Source organism: Oryzias latipes, chromosome 18 (assembly GCF_053564925.1).
Source record: "Oryzias latipes strain Hd-rR chromosome 18, Olatipes_Hd-rR_3.1".
Lineage (NCBI taxonomy): Eukaryota > Metazoa > Chordata > Actinopteri > Beloniformes > Adrianichthyidae > Oryzias > Oryzias latipes.
Genome location: NC_136254.1, coordinates 6112918 through 6140856, shown reverse-complemented (window position 1 = coordinate 6140856; position 27939 = coordinate 6112918). Strand labels below are relative to the sequence as shown.

General features: G+C 39.1%; 1 protein-coding gene across 1 annotated transcript; it reads right to left on the bottom strand.

Moving 5' to 3' along the window:
• Positions 1-1608: 1608 nt before the first annotated feature.
• Positions 1609-22431, bottom strand: LOC101161366 (solute carrier family 12 member 3). Its single transcript, XM_004084987.5, has 28 exons — positions 22293-22431; positions 20004-20173; positions 18484-18643; positions 18203-18319; positions 17698-17773; positions 17437-17532; positions 17209-17348; positions 16620-16730; positions 16406-16517; positions 12883-13013; positions 12715-12799; positions 12474-12631; positions 10445-10552; positions 10216-10339; positions 10002-10103; positions 9254-9409; positions 7882-7981; positions 7328-7439; positions 6665-6799; positions 6285-6391; positions 6039-6121; positions 5869-5946; positions 5560-5664; positions 5327-5438; positions 4872-4958; positions 4514-4649; positions 4347-4414; positions 1609-4220 (listed from the first exon to the last, which is right to left on the bottom strand). The coding sequence occupies exons 2-28, from the start codon at positions 20153-20155 to the stop codon at positions 4082-4084; spliced, it is 3090 nt and encodes a 1029-aa protein (XP_004085035.1). The 5' UTR covers positions 20156-20173; positions 22293-22431; the 3' UTR covers positions 1609-4081.
• Between the last annotated feature and the right edge of the window lie 5508 nt (positions 22432-27939).

Here is a 27939-nt window from a genome sequence, read left to right as displayed (position 1 = left end):
TGGACGTTGTAACTGCATTTCTAAATGGACACTTGGAAGAAGAAATCTATATGGAGCAACCAGAAGGATACATCAAACCAGGACAGGAACATCTGATGTGCAAATTAAAAAAATCAATCTATGGACTGAAGCAATCTCCTCGTTGCTGGAGCAAAGCCTTCACAGAGTTCATGACAGAACTTGGTTTTAAACAGAGCACATCAGATCCCTGTGTGTTTGTGAGATCAAGACAGGAGCTTGAGATCCTTGCAGTTTATGTGGATGATCTCATTCTGATAACAGAGTCAACTGAGAGCATGAACGAGTTGAAAGCAGCTCTCAAGAAGCGCTGCAAGATGAAGGACATGGGTGAGCTGTCCTACATCCTGGGCATCTCTGTGGTTCAAGACAAAGAGAAGTGTGTTTTTCTACATCAGAAGAATTCTATTGAAGCCATACTTAAGAAATATTGGATTGAAAATGCTAATCCTGTAGCAACTCCTGCTGATACCAACGTGAAACTGAAAAAGAGTGATGGTGTTAGGAAACCAGTACACCAACAAAACTATCAGTCAATGGTGGGAAGTTTGCTGTATGCTTCAATAGCCACACGACCAGACATAGCTCAAGCTGTGAATGCTGTCTCAAAGTTCAATGCAGATCCCAATACTGCTCATCTGACTGCCGTGAAAAGGATTCTTCGATATTTGAAAGGGACAGTGAATCTTGCCCTTAAATATGAACAGTCAGACTCTGGATCTTTAATTGGATTTTCAGATGCGGATTGGGCTGGTGACCAAGATGACCGACGTTCGACAACAGGCAACATGTTTCTACTGAGTGGAGGAGCGGTGAGCTGGCTCAGCAAGAAACAGGCAACAGTTGCACTCTCAACAGCAGAAGCTGAATATGTTGCACTTAGTCAAGCTGGTCAAGAAGGGGTTTGGCTGAGACGTTTACTGGCTGATCTTGGAGTGGAGAACACACCCACAGTGATCATGGAAGACAACCAAAGTGCCATCGCAATTGCAAAAAATCCAGTGGATCACTTCAGAACTAAGCATATAGACATTCGATATCACTACATCCGTGAATGTGTGCAAAATGGACGAATAAATCTACAATATTGTCCAACAGAAGATATGAAATCTTGACCCCCGCAGACTCTTAGCTCCTTGTTTTAAGCCACAGTTTCATTCTAAGTTTTACACATAAAGTTGTCTTTGAAGTAAAAAATAAAATAAAACCTATACTAAAAAAATAAACTGCATCCACTACTGTCTGGTGAAAGTATACGGGCTGCACGGTGGCGTCCTCACAGCAGGAAGGCTACTGGTTCAGGTCCCAGCTGGGGGACCTGAAACAGAACATCAGTGGAGGACCTTTCTTTGTGGAGTTTGCATGTTCTCCCCGTGCATGCATGTGTTCTCTCCAGGATCTCCAGCTTCCTCCCACCGTCCAAAAACATGTTTCATACGTTACTTGGTTAATCTAAATTGTCCATAGGTGTGAGTGTGAATGAGTGTGTGATTGTGGCCCTGCGACAGACTGGCGAACTGTCCAGGATGGAGACATCATAGGCTCCAGCAGCCCCGTGACCCCGAAAGAGATAAGACGGCAGAAGATGAATGAATGAACAAGCAAAATATATTTTATTCTATTCATAATTTACATTTACTATTCTATCAGTGTCTTAACAATAAATTAATTAAATTTAACCTTCTGCCAGTTTTCCTAAAACAGCGGAGATACATATTTCTGGATTGACTAAATGAAGCACAATATGAAGGTACTTACATAACTAATTCATTAGACAACAACAGTATGAAACATAAGTGATATTTATTCAAACAGCTGAAATATTTGCATATAAAGCTTCAAATGGATTTAATACATTTAAAAATATTGAAGAATTCATGTTTTATGTGCTTCCAAAATCCAAATACAGTTACGATTTGATCAGGAAAAAATGTTGATTGTTCAGACTTGGAGAATCAGTTTAAATGAAAACAGCAGCTAAAGTAGCATCACATGTTCACCATTCCAAAAGAAAGACACACAAAAACAACACAAATTTAATGTCTGCATTGATATAGCGAAAAAGTTATTTAAAAAAAGACATTCAATAAAATAAGCTAAATCACTCATCCTGGACAGAAGATTAACGTTCTCAGTGCTAGATTTATTTAAAGATGCTGCCTGAATGTTTTTTGGGATGAGACCCATCTGTATATCAGGCAGGTTCAAAGTCTAGTTTTTGAACAGGACTTTCCTCTAAACTCCTACAACTAAGGGTCTTTCTGCCGCCTTTTATGAAGTAAATGTCTTACGTCTGTGCACAGTGGACAAGTGTTCCTGGTACAGTTCTTGTGCTTATTTGAACAAACTTTTTAAACTACCGTACTAGCAGAAAGAGAATTATAGTTCTCAATGCCTTCTCATCTGGTATTCCACAGGGTGCTGTTCTTGGCCCCTTTCTGTCTCCAGTATGCCTCATCTCTCAGCTCTGTCATTCCCTCACATGGTTTTTTATCATCATTTTTGTACTGACAATAACTCGTCCCGTTTTTTTCCACCAGATGACAAGAAAAGTCATCTTTATCTCTTCTTGAATATGACAAATTCTGAATTCTCAACAACTGAAACCCAAACATTTCCTGCCTCTCCTTTTCCTTCATCCATCTTCACCAACAACCTGAAACTTTTGGGGATCGCTCCACAGAAGGTTGGGAGTCTGTTTTTATGTTAAAGAAAACATCTCCGGATCCCAGCATGGAGTCTTCTCCAACATCAGAATATCGGACCTTTATGTTCTCATTGAGGCTAAAATCATCTCAGTGATTCCTGCAATGATCTAACAAGACATCTAACTTTTCATTACATGTCATACCACAGTGCTATCCTGTGGCTAACTCCCCCACCAACACTCGCTTACAGACCAGAGACCTCCACAGCCCCTTCTCCCTTGAACTCCTTTATTCAACCCCTTGCTATCTAAATGCGACCCATAGAGAAATCTTAACCAAATATAAGTTGCTGTTTTTAAAGAATTTCTCAAAAAATTGGTTATTACAAGCCTTTATGCTGACATTTTTTAACACAAGTACAGTGTTATTAAGTAAAAATGGCCTTTTGTTTTATCTTTTGGTTTTATTCACAAAATCTGTGTTTCCAAAAGAAATGTAGTGAGAATCTAAAATTCCTCGCACAAGGAAGCAAAAACAGAAAAAGTCAGGTTGTATTTTATGTCCCAGTAATCATCTCATTAATATGTGAGCGTTCCCGTTTTGTATCACAAACTAGTAATGAAAGCGAGAAGATATTAAGTTAGTTTTACACTAGATTATTACAGAAATTCCAGACAAAGTTCTATTAGAGGAGATTTTCATTTTCTTATTTCTGAGAAAAAAAAGGCTTTTTTCTCAGGAACTAAGGCTGCACGATATGAGGAAAACTGGCTATAAGCAATCTTAGTGATTAATATTGTGATGACGACCTAACTTGCGATATATGAACAAATAGCAAAACAACCAAAAACAGAATTTCCATTTCACTGCAACAGTTTAAAAGTTAAACTCCAAATGACCCTCATCAACATAGGAGAACATCTAGCATAAAAGGGCGCCATCTGATTGGTCAAATGCATGAAAGGATTTATTTAAGTCATTAAATACTTCAAGGTGTCATAAGATTGTTTTAGCACATTTAAGGTAAGCATTTATTGCAATTTTCGGCAACTTTTGCGATATACGTATTGCACAGCTTGATATTGTGATAACGATAAATTTGCGATATATTGTGAAAGGCCTATCAGGAAGCATGTTGGGCTTATGTGATTGCCGGGCATCTCAGCTTTTGATCAAAGAGTCGGAGCGCCTATAGTCCTTCTAAGGTGGAAATGTCCAAGTGGCTTGGACATTTTCATGATTCAGAAAAAGTTCTTAACTTTTTAACCAAAAGAAGGTGGTAAAACTTTGAAAATGTGACCTAACTGTTCAAAACCTTTAGTTCTGGTCATACAGTTCTTGAGTCTCTGGTTGTTCTTGGGACGTCAGTTTTATTCTGGTCACGTTTTCCTTCAGAATGGAGTTCTCCTCTGGGTTTACTGGCAGTATAAAGTCATGACGTTCTTCTGGTTTCCTCGTATAAGCACGGCGGGGCAGTGAAGGCCGTAGGTCAGAGTGTCCAGCCAGGCCATGTACAGAGCGCTGGGGCAGTCTCTGTTCGGCACAGGAAGGCTCCTGAAAACACATTTCCATCAACAACAAGGACTCTCTGTTGACATGTAAACCAAGCTTTGACTCCTTAACTTGTTACTTGTCTGAGTTTGTGAACGTCATTTTGTTTTTAGTAAACGTTAAACTTACACGAGCACCAGAGCAGTGTGTTGTGAGTTCTTGCGGATAATTTCGTTCAGCCTGATCATCCTCTCTGACTGCGGAAGGAGAGCAGTGAAGGAAGTAACTCAAAAAAGAAAGAACACGCATGAGATTAACGTCATTAATGCGCTAACTTTGGACACAGACAAACTGACCTTTTGCCTGAACACTTCAAACTCTTTGTCAGATATTTTCCACGGGGCGCTTTGTCTCAGATCCTGCACTGAAACGCCTTCCTGCTGTTCATCAAACAGCCTGAAGGGGGCAACGCTGTCCACAAACCGGGTCAAGCTGGAGAACAAAAGCACCAGAGAGAAAGAAGACAATTTCCTGTAAACTGGAGAAAAAGCATCAACTGCTGTTTTATTTGAACTCATTTGAATGCATTTCTAAATGTTTAAACACTCTAGGACTAATAAATGTTCAGTTTTTGTGGCTTCTGGTGAAAAATGTTCTTTGGAAAATGGATTTTGTGTGTTTGTGCTCAGTGTTTGTGCTCAGTGTGAACAACACCATTTAGCTTGAGGACGCTTCTCACTGTCCGTCATGATGATGATTTCCTTAACATTCAGACGGAAACGATTCAACAGAAGGGTCATCCTGAGAAAAACATCACAGATCATGTCAGGTCCACTTCACAGCTAATGGACAAAGTACACGGAACGCAGTACTGGAAATGATGGTTCGATAGAACATACCTCAATAACAAAGATCTTTTTATTTTTAAATCCTAAAGTAGTACAAAATGAACGGTCTTAGATTCACATTTAAGGGAACTTTGTTATCTGTCTCCTGAAAATTCTATTATCTGTGTTCTGATGCAGAAATTTATGTTACATGTTCAGTCACAATTGTGGGAAAAAACACTTTTCTTTTGGTTTTCCTGTGCAAGGCACCAAGACAAATGAAACTCAGGCACCTTCCCCAAATTTTTTTCTCATTCAGTGACTGAGAACAGGAGAGCTTACTCCTTGCGCTGCTCCTCCTCGTTTTGTTCGTCTCCCACAAGGAAGACTCTGACCTTGCAGCGGCGCCAGTGTTTCCTCCTGGTCAGCAGGTAGGGCACCAATAAAGTCAGACCTTAAAATGAGAAGAAACATCTTTAAAGTGAAATCAAACTTGAATGGCCGTTTGTTTCTGTGTGGGGAAAGTGTGAAAGCATGACAGCTCTTAACTCGGGCTGGATCCCTGTCAGACTAACCTCCATCATCAGCTATCCAGTAGACATCAATGGTCTTTTTGCCCTGATCGTTCTGGAACACAGTGTTGATCTGATCGCTTTTGCCTTCATCAGACATGTCAGCATCTGCAAGAAGACAACAATCCTGACACTGTTGGGTCCAACCGAGCTTTTACAAATTCTCACTCTTCAGAGTTCAACCCATCATTTATCAGTAATGTTTCCAACCTCTGAAATCTTGTTATTCCTTTAAATCCATCCCAAATCCACAGATATAACCTGAGTCAGTTTGATGTGTAACCTGGATAAATGGGAGGAGTCAGCTCTCACCTGTGTCTTCTTGATTACTCTGCGGGTCTTGGTCTTCCACGGGTTCTTCGGGTTCGTCAGCTTCAAAGCCATCGTTCACTGAAGGATTGACATCATCAGATTCTGTTTTCTTTGTTTTTAGATCAAAGTGTCCTGTGTTCTGAACAAATGTAATCAGTTCTGAGCATCACCTTGATAATCCAAGTCGGCAGTGACGTCCAGGCCGTCCATCATCCTCAAGATGCACAAACAGTAATTGAAGTCAAAGGTGTCACTGGAGAACAGGAAGAGAAAAACAAAGTCAGATTCTAGTTGTTCAGTCTGGAATAATGAATTGTCAATTGTTTTAAAGTCAGATATTTTAAGGTCAAAGTAGCCTCATGATCATTGTCAGTTTCTGCTTTCAAATGATTCATTTCTAGCTTTGACAGACTCACTAAATGGAGTTAATGTAGTCATCAATGCTCTCTGGAGTGCTGTTCCTCCAGTTTGCCTTAAAGCCCAGAATCAGAGTGTCGGGTTTTAACTTGCCAAGTCCAGAAGCCTTTAACACACAAAAAAAGATGACAAAGAAACTTCCAGAACTCCTGGATTAATGTAAAGCCTGATCATAAAACCCTGAAACAAACGGCATAACATCATTACTGTGTTCTCTTTATTGTCAGTCTTTAACATTATTACAGGGTCAGTCTAAACATAAACCTTCATTTTCAGTTCTTCAGTTTACATGTGAAAAACAACAAGAAATGGTTGATGATGATGATGATGATGTCAGTAAAAAAAGTGTGGAACTACTGCAAACACTTTCTGTGTGTACCTGTAACAGATAGTGAGCTCCAGTTCTCAGGTTGTCGCCGGTGAACGGAGTATAGAAGGCTCGAACCTTCCTCTTGTTCAGCCACTTCACCATCACGTCTGTGGTGTTGTCTGGTCGAGTTTTTCTGTCCTTCTCCTGATGGAATCAGAAAAATCGTTTTTATTGAGGAACCAAAATTGCTTCCAAAGACAAACTATAGAAGCATAAAACCTCTCAGGGTTTTTGACATCAGAAAACACCCTTTGGCTCAGTCTGAAGATGCAGGAATGTTGATAAGTTTATTGTCTTCATTTGGTTTTCTTTTCTCTAAGCACATCAGTGTCAGGAGGGAAGCATAGACTGGAATGGACCAAAACTCCTCACTGCTACTCATTTAATTATGAGACATTTGTTTCACCATTACATGACTAAATACACTCTGTGGACAGTTTTATTTTATTTTTTATTTTAGTCTTTAAACATTTTTTTGTCTGTATTCAAAGCTCGATCACCTACTCCTCAGAACCAGGATTCTCTGGACCGCTTTAGAGTTTAGTACAGCTTTTACATTTGTCAAAAGAAAACCAGCTCTGGTGTGGATCAACCCTTTCACAGCGAATAAACACTAAACAATTATTTAAAAAAGTGCAAGGACAACAGCAAAAACAGGAAAAGCAAACAAACCATGATGATGTCTCCACAGATCATGAGGCTGATGTTTTTCGTGAAACAACCAACAAAGTCAACCAGAGCAGGTCGCTGGTTTGGCGGTCCAGTCAAGACCAGACACTGAGGCCTAAGAAGAAAAATTAACTTAAAAGTAAACATTGTAAACGATAGATAGATAGATAGATAGATAGATAGATAGATAGATAGATAGATAGATAGATAGATAGATAGATAGATAGATAGATAGATAGATAGATAGATAGATAGATAGATAGATAGATAGATAGATAGATAGATAGATAGATAGATAGATAGATAGATAGATAGATAGATAGATAGATAGATAGATAGATAGATAGATAGATAGATAGATAGATAGATAGATAGATAGATAGATAGATAGATAGATAGATAGATAGATAGATAGATAGATAGATAGATAGATAGATAGATAGATAGATAGATAGATAGATAGATAGATAGATAGATAGATAGATAGATAGATAGATAGATAGATAGATAGATTCTATGATGAGCTTTTACTTGAAGTCATTTGTGCAGAGACTCACCTATAGTTCTTCACATGATCCTCCACAGTAGTCAGAGAGACAGAGTACGACAATGCCAAGTTGTATGTTCCTGCTTGAACTGATGAACCCCAGTTTAACTCTGGGAGACAAATATAAAAATTAAATGACACACAAATTAATGGACACTCTTAGTTATAAATATTATAACGGCAATTGTAATATTTTTTGTACATGATCAAAATGAAATATTTCATTAGTGAAATTTTTTATCGTCCAAGGTGTTATGTAGATATTTATAAATTCAGCCATTCCTATCTCAATCTCAAACCTGGAAAATCTCTGATTATGTAAGAAGAGACATGACTGAGGCGCTTTGATGGTCACTGCTGATAGCAGCTCACAGTGGATCAGGGTGCTTCACCTTCATGCACTGTATCATGTATTTAATGTTTCATATGCATAAATGTTTGTGGTTGGATGGTCTTGCAGAATCCATCCATTCATTCATTCATTTTCCCTCAGAACCCGCTGAACCCTTTTCAGGGTCACGTAAAACTGCAATGACAAACCCCAGATACTGTAGACCAGACAACATGCCACCTGACGTTGAGTTGGTCAGGTGTCGTCCTTTCTGCAGATGCTTTTGCTAGCACAGGTCCGATCATTCTGATGGTTCTCAAATCACAGGCAGTCATCACACCTAACTGACAACAGAGCTCCACATTTTATTCCGATTGTGACTCACATTGTCAGAAAGATGGGCTCTCGAGAGCATCTCTACTGAGATCTGAGGTTCAAACACAGATGTCCTCGCCTACACCTTTACCAGAGATCACATATTTATCTTGATGGTCACTGCATGTACCCCCCTTAGATGGAGACCTTTACCCAAGAGAAAATCCGTCTAAAAACAGAACCTGCTTTGTTTTTGAAACAAAGCAGTGGACCATATTCTGTCCTGCCCGGATGAGATTGATAAACGCACAAGGGCAGGTGAGTAATCAGCTGCTCTTTTGAAATTATCCAGAACCTTTTAGCTAATCTGACGGTTTATGCATAGTTGCCACTACTTCCAGAAGCAGATGCCCTAACCAAATCAAAGCCGGCCTGTCTCCTAGTTTGGTCACACAACAGTTCAACAAGGACAAGCTTTGTTAAAACGCTTTCTTTTGAAAGATCATGAACCGATAACTTGTTGACGTTCTGAGACAGATTGAAACACTGTTAATTTTCTGAGCTGTCTTCACTTTTCACTGTTTCTCAATCTTTGGCTTCCTCTCCCTACTCCATCAGAGCCATGATGATAATCAATGACATTATACTTCCCAGCTACAATTTCTTTGACTTGATACCTTTTGTTTTTTTAATATTTTACTTTGGGGGCTTCACAGAAACTCCACTTTTGACTCACTTGGTTTCGTGTAATTGACATATCCATACAGGAAGATGATGACGCTTAAGGTAACCAGAGCGGCCCACCATGTGAACAAAAACATCAGAACCACAGAGAGCACAGCTACGAACAGAGACGCCCACTTGTTGTAGTAGCGAAATGTTGGCCTCCACCCTGCAGGATTCAGAACACACTGGATTAAACTTTTGGGGTAAGGTGAAGAGGTTTGAAGAAAAGCCAAAGACAGAGTGTAAAAAATAAACTCCAGGATGAATCTACTTTAAATCATCAAATGGTAAATGGCGTATACTTATATAGCACTTTTCTACCTTCTTCGAAGGCCCAAAGCGCTTCACAGTCACAGTCCCATTCACCCTGTCACACACACATTCACACACTGGTGGCGGCTCCACTGCTGAACACTGGCGCCAACCTTCCACCAGAGGCAAGGTGGGGCTCAGTGTCTTGCCCAAGGACACTTCAACACACATGGGCGGGCGAGGCGGGAACTGAACCCGCAATCTTACCTTTGGAGGTCAACCGCCCTACGTTCAAAAGCCGCCTCCGTAAACCCCATGCTGAGTACATTTTTAAAAAGTGACTACTTCACATAATGAGTGATCAAAAGAAGAATATTGAAATATTGAAGGGGAGGCAAACGATGAATTATTGACAGTAAGAAGTGAAAAATGTGGCTGTACAAAGATACAACATTCATTTGGCAAAAGGAATCATGGCGAAAAATGAATGTGGATTAAAAACGTACCAGGTGCGTTCATCAAGGAGGCGTGAAAGCAGCTGAAGTTTATCAGAGCATAGGAGCACAGGAAGAAGTTTGAGATCAAGGCTGCAATGTTGTTCAGCTCAGCTGTTGAGGTAAACAGGATTAGAAAAACAATCGTCTTTGAAAAAAAGGAATCCCAAAGCTCTAAAAGAATGGCAAAAACTAAACCGTCTAAAAAAAATGACCATAGACGCACCAATGATGATGAAGCCCACAGCAATCAGGTAGCAGAGCACATAGGCCCGAAGTGGCTCATGGTTTTTCCCATAACCCTTTGCAAAAAATATGATGAACGGATAGATCTGGTCCTTGCACAGACACTGAAAGAAAGAGAGAAAGAAAGTGTTTCTGAAATATGCTTGGAAACTTTACTGTTTGAGTTCATACCAGATTATGTTTGGGAGGCTGTTGCTCAGCTTACTTACCTGAAACACTTTGGGAGCAGAGACGAGAAATCCAAGAGCAGAAGACAAGGTGGCAGCAAAAATTCCAGCAAAGATGATGTAGTAGTAAGCAGAAAGCTGTCCCATAATCTGGTTGGAGATATATTTTTATTAGGAATAGGTTGGTGAGGTTTGCTATCGGCTTTCTATCATTAGAAACAGACCTGAACATTTATTTTAACGTTGACTGAGCTTTTACTGGCAAATTCAGACTTCAGCTTCGCTTATGACATTAAAATACAGCTAAGAAAAACATATTTACAAAGGAAAGTGTTTTTTTTCCTGAAAAAATTCAACATTTATATATATATTTTTACTGTTTCAGTAGATTACAAGAATCAACTTTTGCTGTTTTCTCCGCGAGCTCAGATCTTTTACAGTGAACTTTTCAGTGATAAATGAACTCCTGATCAGCCCAAGTCCATAAAACAACAACTCTGATTTCTTAAGAAGTTTGTAGATAACGATGTAGCAAGATGCAGGAGTAGGCAGACTAGGAGGATTGAAGGCAGACTTTAAGAAATGGTTTATTTACAGTTTTCTTTATTCTGTATCCTGTCATAAACGATACAGTTGCTGCGGTTCCATGCGCAAAATATCTTTGATCGGATCAAAAATCTGATTAGAATTGAACCGTGTACATGGACCCAGAAAAACTTTTCCGATTATAACAAACGTTTCTATACGCCACACTTTCGGTTGGAATAAATTTGGACATGCGCAGAACTCTCTAAAATACCGGAAACAGCCATAGAGGAAGAACCAGTGAGTTCCATTGTAGACAAACAAAGCTGCAGCATTGAGCGGGACGATGTTCTAAATGTGATTTTATTATTGTTATGATTATTATTCATTGCTTGTTTTCTCATAATTTTTTAGTCTGTGCTTTTTTTTCTAGGTGGAACCGAGCCGGAAGAACGGTTAGAATTAGACCAATATGTGCCAACAACAACATTTAGCCGTGGATGTCGTTAAAATCCATGCGCACAATGACGCAATGTGCATCTTGACTGAAAGTAAATATGTAGAACTAGCATTAGTCTTTACTTTTTTCTGGACACGCCTGGAAACATGAATTCACAGGATTTTTTTACACGGTTTCTCAGGCCTGCGCAGCACCTCTCCATTCAAAAGCCGCCTCCGTTAGCTCACAAACTGTCCCAGAGCCGCTCCACTGCTCGGACACACGGTTGTCCTGTGTCCAGCAACCCACTCACGTAGAGCAGCCAGATGGACTGCGGTCAAAAGCCTCCTCTGGAGCTTACACCCTAGCAAATACCCTCCCCTGCCCACAAACACAAAGCTGCTTTAGTCCAGCTGCTTTACTCAGAGATATCCTAGCTCGCGTGGAGCAGGCGACCATTCCTGTTCGCGCTCCAAAGCCTTCTCTGGAACGAAACACCGTCTATGCACAACGCAAAGCCAAAGCAGTCATGACCCACGATTGGAATGGACTGTTTACATCAGATCAACAATCGGCATAACCCACTTATCTCTGGAAAGAAATTTTGGCATGCGACATATTTAATCTAATCAGGTGTTCATACTGATTACTTTTGTCGATGTAACCACAGCTATTGTTCAGATTATGTGATTATTATTGTGAACATTCTGGTTAGAATAAGATTCAAATAAAAATGTAAAAGAATCAGCTGTACTTAAAGCCTTTTTCGGGAAGGAAGAAGTTTTAGTTAACAGCCTGCTGAACCAAATGGTAGAGTACATTCTGAAACACATTTTACTGAATCCAAAGACAATATATCGTACTCCCCCTGGCAATAAGCAGCAGAAAAAACATGTTTCTAATTGATTTGTCTTGGTTGGGTAGTCAAAGAGTTTAAAATGTCCTGAAATTGTTTTGCTCCTTCAATGTCAAATGGAAAAAGTAAAATAAGTAAAACACAGCCGGACTCAGAGGTAAAATTCATCATCATTGATCTGAATGTTTGAGTGACTCCGAACAACATGGCCGCAGCAACAGCTCATGTAACGTACACATCATGAATCCCACCTGCACATTGTTGGACAGTCCGTATTTACAGGTCTGGGATTGGATGCAGTTGGTGAAGTTCCAGCCGTGTTGGCACGCCGGTCCCACGCAGAAGTCAGAGCGGTTGCCAGTGATGATGTCGCTCACGTTTCCAGAGGCGTCTCGCACCACACATGCACCTGGAGGATGGGAAAGATTTCTGTATCTCCCTCATCAAACTTCTGGGGACAAAAATGAAAAGCCTGTTGTAGAAGGAACTTACCGGCAGTTATAGAGATGACCAGGTAGCTAAGTGTCGTCCCAAAAATAGCCCAGAGCGTTCCTTTAGGGATGGCGCTGGCTGGGTCCTGCAGGGCGAGACGAAACAGAGATCTGAGGAACACGAAAAAGTAAAAAAAAATCATTTTCCTTCCTAATCCTCTCTTCATACTCTAAGATCTCCACAGATGTTAACTCCAGCCAAGATTCCAGTGGCGCCTGGGAAGAAAACAGCAAACATCCGGAAGAAGTTTCCTTGAGGCCCTCTCCAGCTTGGCACCAGGTTTTCTACAAAGATATCGGCTGTAAACAAAACCAGAAAGATTCAGCAATCAGTTCAGTTTGGCTTTTGGGTCTTTGTTGTGTTTTTCATCTCCTCCTGAATCACGATTTGAATAAAGAATACTTAGAAATTAAATATTTTCTGATATATATTTTATTTTCTTATATATATCTGCCATCATCAGAAAAACGCCACAAGAACATGTTAAAAACACCATTTATAGTATTATTATTTTTTTCTAATAAGGTTTTTTATTTTTGTTTTACAAAAAAACAAAACATATGGCTTCTGTGTGTTCTGGTGGTGACTTGATGTTCATCAGAATCAGTATCAGAAATACTTTATTGATCCCACATGTGGGAAATTTGTTCGTTGCCATAACAACTGACAGGGGAAAAAAGACTAAGAATAATATAAATAAAAAACAAGAACAAGGAAAATGTGGTATAATTTAAAGAGCTATTTACAAAACAGTGCAGGTAAAGAGATGTGCAAAAGAAATGTGCAAATTCAAATATTCAGCTTTAAGTGTCTTTTAAACTGCAGGATGTTTTTAAAATACAGATTTTACATTGGTGTCTGGATAAGTGTTGGATGAATGATAATTTTCTCCAACTAAATGAAGCTAAAACTGAGGTTGCTCCTGACACTTGCCTCCCCCAGATAGTCCAGTGGCTTAGCCCTCTTGCTTCCTCTATCAAGCCGTCTGTCAGGAACCTTGGGGTGACTCTAAACCCGGTTTTATCCCTTGACTCACATGTCAGGTCACTTGTACGTTCTTGTCTTTATCATTTAAAAAACAATGCAAAGCTGAGTCCAATTGTGTAACACTCTGAGATGGAGATGCTGATTCACGCTTTTATTCATCTCGTCTTGATTATTGCAACTCCATCTTCACATGCTTGAGCAAAAAATCTTTAGAACGGCTTCAGGTTGTCCAGAATGCTGCTGCAAGGCTTTTAACTAATTCATCCAAGTTTTCACACGTCACCCCGCTGTTAATCCAGCTGCACTGGCTCCCCATCCGTTACCGAGTGCATTTTAAAATCCTGGTTTTAACATACACAGCACTCAATAGCCAAGCACCGGTCTACATAAAAGACCTTTTGCAGCCGTACACTCCCAGCAGGTCCCTGAGGTCATGCAACCAGGGCTTGCTGGTTGTTAAGAGAACTCGATTAAAACTAAAGGTGACAGAGCCTTTGCAGCAGTGGGCCCATCCCTTTGGAACTCCCTTCCTCTCAGCCTCAGATCTGCTGACTCAGTGTTTTCTTTTAAAAAGCCGCTTAAATCTTTTGATAATAGCATTTTCTTAATTTTCTCTGTATTCTTTGTTTTACTGTGTTTTATTGTGTTTTCCTTGTTTTACTGTGTAGCACTTTGTGATTTTTATCTGGAAAGGTGCTATACAAATAAAGTTTATTATTATTATTATTATTATTATTGATATCGACTAAAAGATGAGTGGGTTCAGTTTTAACTCCAGTCCAGATTAATCGGTTTCAAAAGTGGCCCAAGTCCAAAAGGTTTGTTTTTCCAGGAAATTATTTTAATTGCATAGCTTAAAGGGAGGCTACACCAAATGATTAATACTTTACCCAGATTTAGAACCAGTTCATAGCTTGCAAATGCTATAATATGAAGCACCTCACTTTTATCATTTCAGAGGACTAGCAAACTAAAGTCTCTGGACTTGGGCCCTTCTTGAATTAAACATGGGATCTTCCATATTGGATAACTAGTGCTGCCATCTATGGGATAAAGCAAAACCCATGCAAGAGAGGCCCAAGTCCAGGAATGTTGCACTTAATGCATTTTAGATGTCAAGCTAGAGCCCTGCGCAGGACTATTTTCTTCATCCCGCCCGCGCCCGCTGAATTTCTGACCAATCCCGCCGCTCCCGCAACGTATGCGTTACACTCCCGCCCGCACCGGCGAAACTCAGAGAATTTAGTCCCGCACAGTAATAGAGATGCATTGATTTTGTATCGTCTCCCGTCCCGCAGGAAAAAAACACGTATTTGTATTGATATATTATTAAAAAGAGATTCATGTCCGTCCTCCAGCCTCATCTTTTCATGCATTCCTCTTTTGTGTAATCTGCAACTTAATTATTAAATATATTTTTACAAATCCTGTTCGGTTAAAAGTGTGTGTGTCCGCGCGCAGACAGACGGCCTGAAGCGCTGAACCAGCTGGTAAAGACGCAGGTCAAAGTCATTTGAATTTATGGAGGGAAAAAAACATTGTAATGGTTCAACAGAGCGGAAAATCTATGAATTAATTTTTCCTGACAGAAAAATACTTTTTTTTTTTTAGCTTCAGCCTTTTCCAGTTTTGCTGATTCGCAGATCTGAACACCATGCGTGTCTCACGATGAACCTCGTTTGAGGTTCTTTTCTGCTTCATCAATTGACATCATGCCTCTGCCAGGAAACCTGCTCCATCCGTATCCTGCGCAGTGTTGCCGGATAGATTGACAGCTCTTTCATCCGTGTGCTGCGCTATCATGTCAACCTACAATGACCGTATTTTGCGCTATCTCTGTAGAATACACTGGGAGCGCGGGGAAAAACAACTCTCAGCTACAGAGGATGTGAACAGGTGAACAGGTAGAGAGGAAAAGCAGGTAAAGAGGCGGGGGAGGGGCTTTGGCTTCAAACTCTGTCAGAGATGGAAACATAACACGGGCGTCAGATTCAGACGCAGCTTTCCCTGCGGGAGTTGAAGCAGAGACTTTCTCTGGGATCATTTTATAATCTCAAACATGGAAACATGATTACCATGCAGAAACTCTTCAAAATAATAAACCTGATCTCTCCACATTCTTTGTGTCTACCATGCATTGATGCACACATTGCTCCATGCAGCGATCAGACCATAACTTCAGCTGGTAGCTCCGCCCACACGCAAACGTGGTATCAGGCTTTAAATAACACAATTTCTAAGAGGCGGGGTGGGGCGTTGCACACCCCCAACAACAGGTTAGATGACAGTGGCCATTGGGCGTCTCTACCTGGTGCTTTCACTGAGCTTCAGTAGCTTCAGTACATAAGAATCCAACAGCCGCTCAGCCTAACGTAGTCTGCTAATATATATTCATGAGATATTCATGGCAGCACTGATCCCGCGGGGTTTTTTTTTGCCGCCCGCAGCACAATTCAAACCGCCCAATCCCGCGAGATTTGGGTTGGGTCCCGCGGGACCCAATCCCAATGCAGCCCTCTATGTCAAGCATAGTCAATACATTACAACAGACTTGGGACGTTTTTGCACATAATCAGAAAGCTTTTCCCTTGAAGACCACAGAATATATAATATCTCTAGTTTGAAAAATTGTGGACTTGGGCCCCTTTTGAACTATCCGATTCAAATGAGAGCTCTAAGATGGTGTTGAGATGAAGAGCTTTACCTTTGTAACCAAAGAGTCCCCTCGCTTGTTTTTCAATGCCTTGAGGAAGGATTGTGCCCACTAAGTAATTTGTAAAGGCAACCATCATAACCAGGAAGAAAAAAATCTGAGTCTGTGGGAGAAAGAAATGAAGGCAAACAAATGAGAAAAATGTTATTACATAATTCTTAAAAGAAAAATATCCACCAGTTGTGTTATGTTTTGATGCCTTTACCTTGGACTCCCACTTCATTCCAGACACAGCGATCAACATGAGGACGGTCACAGTGACCACGCCGACGATGCGCACGTCATTGATGTCATCGACAATGGTAACACCTAATTCCTGGCACACAAAGATGCAAAACCTCCCTTTTAACAGACATTGTCAAAATGCACAAAAACGTGGTGTGTGCCCCCTTGTGGATGAAATGTTTAAATACATAAAAATAAAATTTTGAAATTTTTTAAAACACTGTATGGTGTCTGAACCGCTTTTTTGTCCTGAATAAAATAAAAGATTTTTAGTTTAAACCACAGTAAAATTAATTAAACTAGACTCTTTTTCCCATTTTTTTAACCAGGAATCCAGCATCTCTTCTGTTCACAGAACAAGTGAAAGATTTCAACCTAAACCCTTAAAATGTCTTGTTATATTTACACTGTTTATATTTTGTAGTTATTCTGATTAGAAAATCAGTAAAACTTTTCAATCTAGTGAGATATTAAAAACCTGGCAAGTTGTCATGTTCGACACCAAAGCTGATTTTCCTGAAAACAAAGCACAGACATGATATGTTGCTCTTTCAGTAAGAAATGCGTACCCTCATCATATTGCGAACCACTTCTGCATAGCCAACAGTGTTGAGAGCAACAGAGAGGGTGTTGGCGAAGGCGTACATGATCCCAATCGGTCCTCCGATCTCCGGACCCAAAGTTCGGGAGATCAAAAAATATGTCCCACCTTTAATGATGACACATTTTTATTTTATATCTGAAGGCTTTATTTAGATTATTTTTTTATTTTGACTTCATTTTAATTCGAGGCTGACCTGCAACGACCCTGCCGTTGGTGGCGATGGCAGAGATGGAGAGCGCCGTCAGTGAGGTCACCAACACAGAAATGAGGATGATCACGTACGTCAGCACTGGAAGCACAACATGAATCCAGCAGTCAATCCAGAGTCTCTGGATCCAAACACAAAACTGCTTCTGCTCTCAAATGCTTGGGCAGGTGGACGCATTTACCTGTGAACCTCACCGCTGCAGAGGCGGAAACAAAGCGAGTAAAGGTTGAATGGAGAAAGACTTACCAATACCCGCCTGGGAGGTGATCCACGTCAGGCGGAGGAACAGGATGACCCCCCAAATATTCACCATGACTCGCATCTGAGAATTGAAAGAGAATCACTGTGAAAATGAGCTAAAGCCTGTTTATCTACAGCTTTCAAGCTGTCAGCAGAGCAGTTCCCCCTGGTCGATCCAGTAGTACAAACATTTGGAAGGATGCTGAGTACATTGGTAAGCTAATACACCAACTAAATCACAACTAAACAGAGCCCCGTTGACTTTATTATTGCGATCAAAGACAGCCTAAATGAAACCGTCACAGCTACTGGATGTGCTTTTAATTTGAAATGAATAAAATGAAGAGGAAGTGATGCTTCAGAAATGTTTGCAAGTTTCATTATCTATAAGTTGTGATCGCAGCTCCATAACATTTTTTGATTTACAACAAGAGATTAGGTACAATCGTCCAATAAGGGTGTCATCAGTGATGGTGAAAACTGAACGAGGTCAATGGAGGTCAAAGCTCACCGCCACTCCAATGATCCAGCCAAAGCGAATGGGAGTTTTCCCCTTGGGGGTTGGAGGCTGTTCACCTTCAATCTGTGGCTCTGAAGTATTATCTCCACCCACTCCGACCTCCACCTCCTGACAGCAAAACAAAATCAAAGGTCACAAACAGATCAGAACATCTGTAGTTCTGTAACTCATTCCAAGGTATCTTTTTTAAAAGTGAATTTAGTCTGTCTAGAATTTTGAAGTAAACATCCTTCAAACTGAAGTAGCTTTTTTTTTGTTTTTGCATGATTCACCTCAATGGTCTTCCTCAGCACCTCCAGGGAGGGTCTGCTCCTCGCTTGCTGGTGTTTTATGGTCCTGGCATAATATTCCAGCTGAGGAACCAGGTCGATGTTGCTGTAGAGCGAGGTGCGTCGATGCTCCACCCCCGAGCCCTGCCGCTCTGGAGAGCCGCTGCAGACAACAAGACCTCTCCAAATCACAAACTAAAGTTTACATAATTTGTTTAAAAGTATTTTTTTTTGAAAATATAGTTAAAAAGTGAAGACTGTACAAATAAAATTTCAATATATGGTGTCCAATACATAAAACTACCACTCGTTCAGCTGGCATGTGTGCTGGTCGCTCTAGAGGCGACCGCCATGACCTAAGAGTTAAGAAAATGTTAAAGACGTTATTTAATTGGGCAATCTGTTTTTGTTCCTCTGAGATGCCAAAGATTGTGGTGAAGAAGTTCCTTCAGAATTGTTTCAGGAGCTACTCTCTTATATTCCCATACTACAAACTATGTGATGCTTGCAAAGATTCAAAATCTGTTTTTTTAGAAATACTAGATATTTTACCAGAATTTAGAGTTTTATCTTTGCACCAAACCTTTTCAAGCTTTTCTCAAAATCCTCAGTCCAGACTATTTTGTCTCATTTAGGGCCAGAATCTAGAATTAAGGAAATAATAATGAAAATGAATCAAAATTATTTTTCTCTTTACTATAGACAATAGAAAAACTTGATTTAAGTTTAAAAAAAAACTTAAAGTTTTAAAGTTTTATTGGTTATCATTGTTTTGGAAAGAAAAGTTTAGATTTATGTTATGTTATGTAAGAATAAGGGCTAGTTTAAATTTTAAGATCATATATTCTCATTTAGTTCTAAAAGGAGTCATTTCCACGTATTACACTAGTTTTTATCACTGTAATCAAAATAAATTACAATTAGATACGTAAAAACTCAAAAAATACAAGCTATTTGCTTAGAACTATAATAAAATACGTATCATCGGGCTTTACCAAATTCAGTTTGAAGTCATTTTCTGCAACAGTTAGCTTTTGTAGCTCATGTATCTCTTGCTGAATGCTTGTTTGGAACTGTGTTTTTTGATTTTGATAACCTTCTCGTGTTTGACAGTTTCCTGTCCCTTTGTCTCCCTCTCCTGGCCACTGCTGCTGTTTTCCAGTTTTATTCTAACACGTGGTCAGGATGATTGCAGGACAGTCTGACAAACCTGCAACTCATTAACCCTGCAGTTCAGTAAGACCACGGCTCTTACATCACCGCCCTGCCAGTCTGTCGGCACGTCTCACGGGGTACTGAGCCCACCTCTGAGCTTTGCCGAACTCTGGCCTGTACTTAGGTTTCAGTACTGCTTTTTTTTTCTGCTCTACAGTCAGAGGTTACAACCTGAAACAGCCACTTTTTGTAAATTGCGGTAAAGTTCAGATATCTCCATTTCCATCACAATGTGCATAAATCCTTCCTTACTTTTCAGGAAATAAATGCAAGTCATTTAAAAAAAGGTGAAACGTTTGCAGACAAACCTGGAATCCCCAATGATAGTTGCAGGGACCTGGAGGTTTGGGTTTCTGCCATCAAAGTTGTGAGGAGAATATCTGGGAGGTTCTTCATCTTGCGTGGAGGAGACGTTGACGGTTGGAGAATGCGAGTTGCGTTTGGGTATGACCTGCCCCATCTGAGCGTCTCGTTGACCCTTTGAAAACACAAAAACATCGTCGAAGTCTTTAGACTCTGTGCAAGTTCCTTTTCATTTGGCCAACTTTTTGTTTCATTCTAATTGGCAGATACAGAAGCTTCTTCTTTTTCATTTGACTGGTCTTTGTGGGGAGGAACAGCAGCTGCAGGCTACTCCGAACTCCTCTAGGGGGACTGAGCTGCTACCTTTCCTCCCAGCCACCATTAGGAGGAAACTATTGTCAGCCAGAGAACGTCCAAATTTTCATTTTTATGGACTACACAGAGTAAATCTGTAGAGTTTGTCTTCCAACTGCACTTTACTCAGCAGAAAATATGTAATTAGTGATCCTTGTTCAACCACATCCCACTTCATATACATTTAAATTGCTCTGTGGTATATTTTTCACTTCAGCTTTTTGTATATTAGTTTGGCAGGTTTTACATGACTGAAGCTTTAAGTTAAATGGGAAAAACATAAAACCTTTAGAGGGAGAAATATTGCAGGGTAAAGGATTACTTCTAAATAACATACATAAGTAAACTATAAGGTGTTTCTGGTTGGAATCAGCATACACAATACTGACTATGAGAGAGCTAAATGTTGATTTAACGTTAAGTTAACTCTAAAATTGGTTTATAAAATAGAGAAATAGCATGAAGAAAAGTTTGGTGTTCTTCTGTATTTACCAGACGCTTAAGGTAAGAGTCAATGTATCCTGCAGTGTAAAAAAAAAAAAAAAAAAGAATTAAACCTCAGAGTGGTTACTCTAACCAGACTGAGGTCTTTATATCTTCTTAACCCTTGTGCTATCTTGGATGACCCCCCCCCCCCCCCCTTCCATTGACGTGTTCTCCCTACCATGACAAAGGTGCATAAAGGTGGAAAGATTTCATGTAATCCATGGACACCAGTGAAGATCACAAATCATTGAAGAAAACAGGTTCAGCGCACTGTCTAGTGGGTCTAGATGACCCAACTCCCAATGTTAATGTGACTAGAATAGCACAAGGGTTAAGCTACTCCATAAATTCCTGTAAGTTGAAAGGAATGCCCTGCTGCACCGCATTAAGCACACACTGCAAAGAAAATATGAATTTAGACTAAAACAATTCCAAAAAGAAGAAAGCAAGCAAAAAAGAAATGAAAATATAGTTTTCAAAAAGATAGGTCTTTCAATGTTTTAGCACTAATACAAAGCATTTTTATCTGAAAGGGCCAAAAACAACAAGTGAAGTTAGAATAAAAGCTGGAAAGATACCAACACGATTGTGTTACAAAAAGCAAAGCAAACAGATGTTGAGATGTGTGCTTTAGGTAGAGGGAAAAACTGAAACTGAAAGCCTTCATCAGAGATGTCATTTAAATTTGGAAGAAGAGTGAGGTCTCATTATTTACAGACGGATGAAATTCCAGGACTTGGTTCACAAAAAACATGAACTAGAGAAACTAGTCATGACAAACAGGAGCAGCTGAGTCTCTCACAGGAAATAAACTGATTCGTCAAGACAGGAAAGAAGCACAAAAAAGGGTTAAATTTAAATTCGTCAAAAGTTAAAAAGTTCACACAAAACATTTAGAAGAAAACCCAAATTAACGTCCAGAAAAAACTATTGCTTCACTTTCTTAAATGTAGATTTTTCCTGTTCCACGATCCTTTTCCTCATTTGACCATCTGAGGAGAATAGGTGTTCTTTAAGAAAGAAAAACTCTGGTCTGCTTCCTTTTAAATGTATTTGTTTTAATGGCCATTAAAATTTCCCCCATTCAACTGTTTAAAGATACCATTGAAATGGAGCGGCGTTAGCCAGCAATCTTGTTTTCAGCAGCTCAAAAAGAATCAAAAAAATAAACTTCAGGAAATTACGAAATATCCAAAATATTCCAACAAAAGTGGAAAATCAGAATTTTTTTCCCCTGATTGCTCCAAAGTTTGGATGGAACATCTACGAGATTCCAGGAGGAGCCCGACATTTTAAAGTCAGAATTACACTTTTGAAACAATTTTAAACATTGTACATGCCAAGTTACTCATGGAATCATACTAAAATAAAATTTTGACCATAAACACCAATAAAAGGCTTTTCTTTTGTCCCATCTGAAAACAATTGTTTAAAAATAAAACAAACTGAAATACCTTCAGGTCACTGTGACGGTGCTGCAGATGAATAAATGGATTTCATTATCGGGAATCATCATCTTTGTCATTTATACCCTAGGCGATGAAGGTGTCACCTTTGTCCCTCCTCCTGGCATCATCATAAATCTGTGCTCACTGTATCTGAGCCCTCACCTCTCTAAGTGGTGCATGACTGATTTTTGGAAAGGTGGATCTGAGCGTTCTGTTTGCTCTTCCTCATAACAGGGCAGGTGTACACGGCAGGCACGGAGTAAACAGAAGAAAAGGCTCAAGTGTTTACCATCCAGACTGTTCTGTAATGCTCAGATAAACATGTTTGTCCTTAAAACCCAAAACAAAACACAGTTTTCCTCAAACTTGAAGGTTGCTCTCAGTTGGATCATCAGCTATGCTCAAGGATTGTAACTACGTCATAGAGCAGAGCTTATTATGAAAGATGCTGTCCAGATTATTTGATTTCATTGAAAGGACCAGGAACCTTTAACATGTCAGTAGGATGAATCTTTAAGATGAAGGTGTGTTTTTATTGTGATACATGATAAAGTAGGAACTAGTGTTATGCAGACGACTCTGTCTTTGTAGAATTGTTGACAACACAGAAGACCGCAGTGTTTCCCCCAACACTACCAAACAGGAAAAAGCTCCATGTTGTTCTCACGCCGCTCCAGCTCTGACTAAAATATCTTTTCACAGAAATCAAACATAGTTGATGAATTTCTCTTCTGAAAAGAAAAAAAAAACACAATCATAATATTGGATTTTACATTTCATAGGTAATTTGGGATTTTCATTAGATCTTCAGGATTTTGTCAAACCCAGAATCATCTTTTTTTTAATATTTGTTTCGACAATGGAAACGTTCTTCTGTGAAGTTTTTGTGACTCGCTGCAAACTTCTTTTTATAGAAAATAAGGCAGCTCTGACGAATCTCACGTAGAAAAAGGGACAAAGCACACAATGAAGCCAAAGGAAACATGACAGATTATAAGTAAATATTTGGGAATTAAGTAAGTAAAACTCCTACATTTAGCTTTTAAGATGTTTCAACAAAGAAAATGAATATGAATTTAATTTATGTTGCAATACATTGCCCTTCTCAAGAATCTCGCTGAATTTGCTTAACTCTTTTGTAAATGTAACTTTATCTTCATAAAAGTATATCTTTTTTTCTCTCAAAACTCTCCCCCTCTAAAATGACAACTTTTTAAACCATAGATTCACGGTGTTACTTTTGTAAAATGTTTACATTTTCTCATAATTTTACGTCTTTATTCTTGTTAAATTGAAACACTTTTTTCATAATTTTATGGCGCTTTTCTAATAATTTTACAAAGTGTATTTATTTTTAGGATGGTCCTGATGCTCCATCATACAAATGAGGCGTGGAAGCTTGGCTGATATTGGAAGTGAGTATTTGAAAGCAACAGTTCGGTTTAATGCAGAGAAAGAAAAGCACAGATGCCACATTTGCTTTGAGGAGGCTTCAGGAGAAGAACATACAGTAGATGGTCTGAAGGCGCTCCATTGAGTCTTTGTAGATCAAGATAAAGTCTATATAAGGTAATCTATAGAATACAGGGGAGCTGTGGTTTAAATGAGGAAGTCTGGACTGACAGAGAAGTATATTGGAGTTGTTCAGGACATTTATTAGAGCTGGACGACAGCTTAATGACCTCAGTTTTACAGTGGATGACTTTCCTGACCCAACCCTACATATATTTGTACAGGTGTGGAGAAACACAGGAGAGCACCTCTTTGTGGTTGCATCAACTCAAAATAAGATATCGCCCCAGGAAGACTAACCAAGCCCAACCCTGATTAGATCCTGAGATCAGACAAGACCAGATTGTGTCCACAAATGGTTTATGTACACTGAAATTTATAATGTCTTCAAGCTCCGACATTCACCGCAGAAGCACAGCACCCACCTGACAAATCTGCCAGCAGGTGGATATCAAAATATTTTGATGGAAATAAAACCAACAAGAACAAAACTTTTGCTGGAAGATGCCGTTGACTTGTGTAGGAAAATAAAAAATATTTGGGCAGCAAGAAAATAAAACCAGAGATGTGAAGGATCTTTATTTACACGTGATTTCAAAAATGTTCATTCAGTAAAGTGCGTTTGTCACAAAATCTTTTTGAAAAACGTAACAGTTTTAAATCAATTGTGAATTTTAAGAAAACACTGTTCTTGATTAAACTGGATTAGATGACTTTATTTATCCCAGGAAAAACATGTCGATACAAGGGTGGGGTCATCTAAGATAGCACAAGGGTTAAATAAATACAGCTACGAAAGTGGCATGTGATCCACTGCAAACACGTGATGCCCTTTTCTTTTATTTTTTATCCCAAAATAAACAAGTAAAAAGGTACACACCAATCAAACAACCGTTCAGGAACAAGAACATAAAAAAAAAAACTGCAACCAAAGTAAATAAATAACTGAATCAATGACAGACAGACACCTGTGGGACCGTAGTGTGTCACTTTAACACGGGATTGTACAGTCTAATGGCTGTGGGGATGTTTTTGTTCTAAAAATCAATAGTTAGTGGGGTTTTACACTGATGGGGAACTTTAAACCTTTCTGCCTGTTTTTTTTTTTATTATTGTAGTTCCATTAAGGCACTCTTAGGAGCTTCATAAAGTCACATTATTTAAAAAATGTCCCAGGCATCTGCAGATCCAAGGTCAAAAAATATTTCTGTTCTACGAGGAACACTGAATACTGTGTGTGTCATCCACGTCTATGTGGATGAAATTCATTATGTTGTTACCCAAACAGAAATGAAGAGGAAAAAAGTTCCATCACAAGTTCAATTCAATTTATACATTAATATGTTTGTTCTGAAAAAAAAAATAACTATTTTAACATTGAAGAATCCAAAAATGGATGAATAAAAAATAAAAGGTTTAGGAAAATCTTGAGCATTACTTTTTTAGTAATTGAGAAAGTGAAATCATGGAAGATAAACGAAACTGAATTTCTGTTAAATGAGAGTCACCCAATTGGTAAAGGTTCAGATACAGCAAAGATGACGATGAAATTGTTGTACATAGGGCTAAATTAAAGGTCTAAATGTTTGTGATTGTGTGTTTTTTAAAGACCCTCTCTGATGAAAATGCTCTTTTTGGAGCATTTTTCTCAAGATGGAGGACACAAAGAAAACTAGTAATGAAATTGCATTTCTGTGTATTCTTTAATTCAAATCGTTGTAAATCAGCAGACTAAAAATGTCTTAGCAGTGATGTAGAAGCTACTACGGCAAGCCACAAGCTCCCTGCTTCGCACTATTCTGATTCATCCACTTGCAGACAAATATATCCATGTTTGTCTTTATTTTCCTCCTCTGAGCTGGCATCTGGCTTGAAACTGTACATCTCATAGCTCCAATGTTGCTCGCCATTTAGTAATGTTGGGCTGGGGTTGTGAAGGACTGTAAGCTAGCAGGCGAGCACATTAGCACATAGGCTAGATGATGGTAAGGGGGCGGGCTCACGCCATGCCAACATTCCCCGCCTGTAGCTCAGAGGTTAATATCTAATAAAGTCAGACACTGTGTCCTAAAAAAAAAAAAAGTTTCTCGATTTACTCTAAAGATGGCACCATTTTAATTCTTATACCACTGATTTTTTTTTAACCATAGATCAAGATGTGGGGAGGGACTTTAATGTGTGTGTGTCTATTTGAGTGTATATATAGTGTGTACATATACTGTATATATAGAATATAGTGTTTGTATATGTGTGCTATTGTGTGCTTTACTGGTTGTGTGTGTGAATGTAACTGTGGCAATACATTCTTTGGGCTTTAAAGGAGGTAGAAGTTTTATCATTGACTCGAGAACTGGACTGAGTGACTCCTGCCCTGTTGTGTTCCAAAGGGAAAGTATTTAATGGCTTCAAGTTACTTTTTTCTGTAGTGCAAGTTATTCAAGCTATAAACTGACCAATCAGATTCTTCAATAAAAGTGTGTGGTGCTCCTGCCCCATGATCAACAGTGTCAAAAGCAGCGCTCAGGTCTAGCAAGATAAAGACCGAGACTTTGCCAGCGGCAGTGTTGAGGCGGATGTCGCTATTGACCTTGATTAGAGCAGTTTCTGTGCTATGATGGGCTCTAAAACCTGACTGGAGAACATCAAATGAATTGTTTATTAAGAGAAAGTCAGTGAGCTGTTGGTAAACTAATTTTTCAGGGACTTTTCCTACAAATGGCCAATTTGCGATTGGTCTGTAATTGTTCAATACTCTGACATCAAGATTCCTCTTCAGGAGAGGTTGTTTTTTTTTAAACTTTTTATTAAGTCAAACAAAATCATGAACAAACTGTTGAGTCAAATGTCCGTCCACATCTCAAGAAGGGTTCATTTGGGCATTGCAATTGTATTTTTCCACAGCTGTAGTTGTTTACCAGGTCTGCACATGCAAGTCTGACTAATCTAGTAATTCCAGGTCACTTTCATTGAGATAAGGGTTTGCTGGTGACCAATGTTCCAGGAAGTCTTCCGTTTTTAAATTCAGTTTAATCGTGATATATTCTATTATATGAATATTTTTAGCTCTTTGTTTCCATTGCGTTGTGGTAAGGGGTTCAAGTTTGAGCCAAGATATTGTCATCATTTTTTTTAAAAATCAAAAGTATTTTTTAAAAGAAAAACCTTTAGTCTATTTTCACAATGTTCTGACAGGATACCAAGAATGAAAACAGATGGTTCTAGGGACAGGTCTACGTTCAAACAATTTTTGTTATTTTTCATTTCCATTTTAGTCCGAAAACATGTGTGTATGATCCTCCACCCCTCTACAACCTCTCCAACACAAATTTGATGCATTGCTAAATTTTGAAGTCACAAGAGGAGTTTTAAAGAACCTCATTTTTATTTTCCAATTGAATTCCTTCCACGTGTTTGTAATTCTTTTTCTGTCGCTACAGGTCTTGGTCAAGCCTTCATCAAATATAATGGTATTAATTTTAAATTCCCGTTTTATTTTAATATGTAAGCTATTATCTGTTTGTTTTTTGTAGTATTTCATGTGTGTGAAATGAATTTCTTTTTTATACCTTCCCTAATTGCCAATATGAGAAATTGCTCTATTTTTGATGGTGTTTTGCATAATATGTCCCATTCTTTGTGATTGATCAGATCATTTCTCAGCTGTAGACATCTGAGAAAGTCATGCACTGGAAGCTTGTGTTTCAGCCTGAGCTGTGAAAAAGACACTTCAGAAGACGTTTCATGACTGCAGTTTTTAAGGCCTCAGGAAATGTTCCAGATTGAAGTGACTTATAACTATTTGATCAATTGGTGCTGACAAAATGTTCAGTATAGACTTTAGAAATCTAGAGGGGAACACATCAAGGCGGCATCTAGACAAACTAAGACAGGTCAGTTACAGCTACAAAGTGAGTCAGCTTAGAGTGACTAGGTGGCTGTTGTGTACTTATTTGTGTTGAGGAGTTTATGTTTTTTTTAAAGCCCTGAACCTTGTCATTGAAAAATTCAGTAAACGTATTACATTTAGATGCGTCAGTACTGCAGCAAAGGCTAAGGTTGTATGTCTACCAAACGCACATTCAAAAACATAAACTTTGTGAAAAGTACATTTAAGAAACAAACAACACAAAAAATGTGCTTA

What these genes read in the sequence shown, in the direction of transcription:
- LOC101161366 (XM_004084987.5), bottom strand. Translation starts at nt 20,155, where the DNA reads ATGGGGCAGGTCATACCCAAACGCAACTCGCATTCTCCAACCGTCAAC. An exon ending in TGCTGAGGAAGACCATTGAG is followed by an intron (nt 18,320 to 18,483) that starts GTGAATCATGCA and finishes TTTTGCTGTCAG; the next exon opens with GAGGTGGAGGTCGGAGTGGG. An exon ending in GAGGAGGAGCAGCGCAAGGA is followed by an intron (nt 4,959 to 5,326) that starts GTAAGCTCTCCT and finishes TGTTTTTCTCAG; the next exon opens with GATGACCCTTCTGTTGAATC.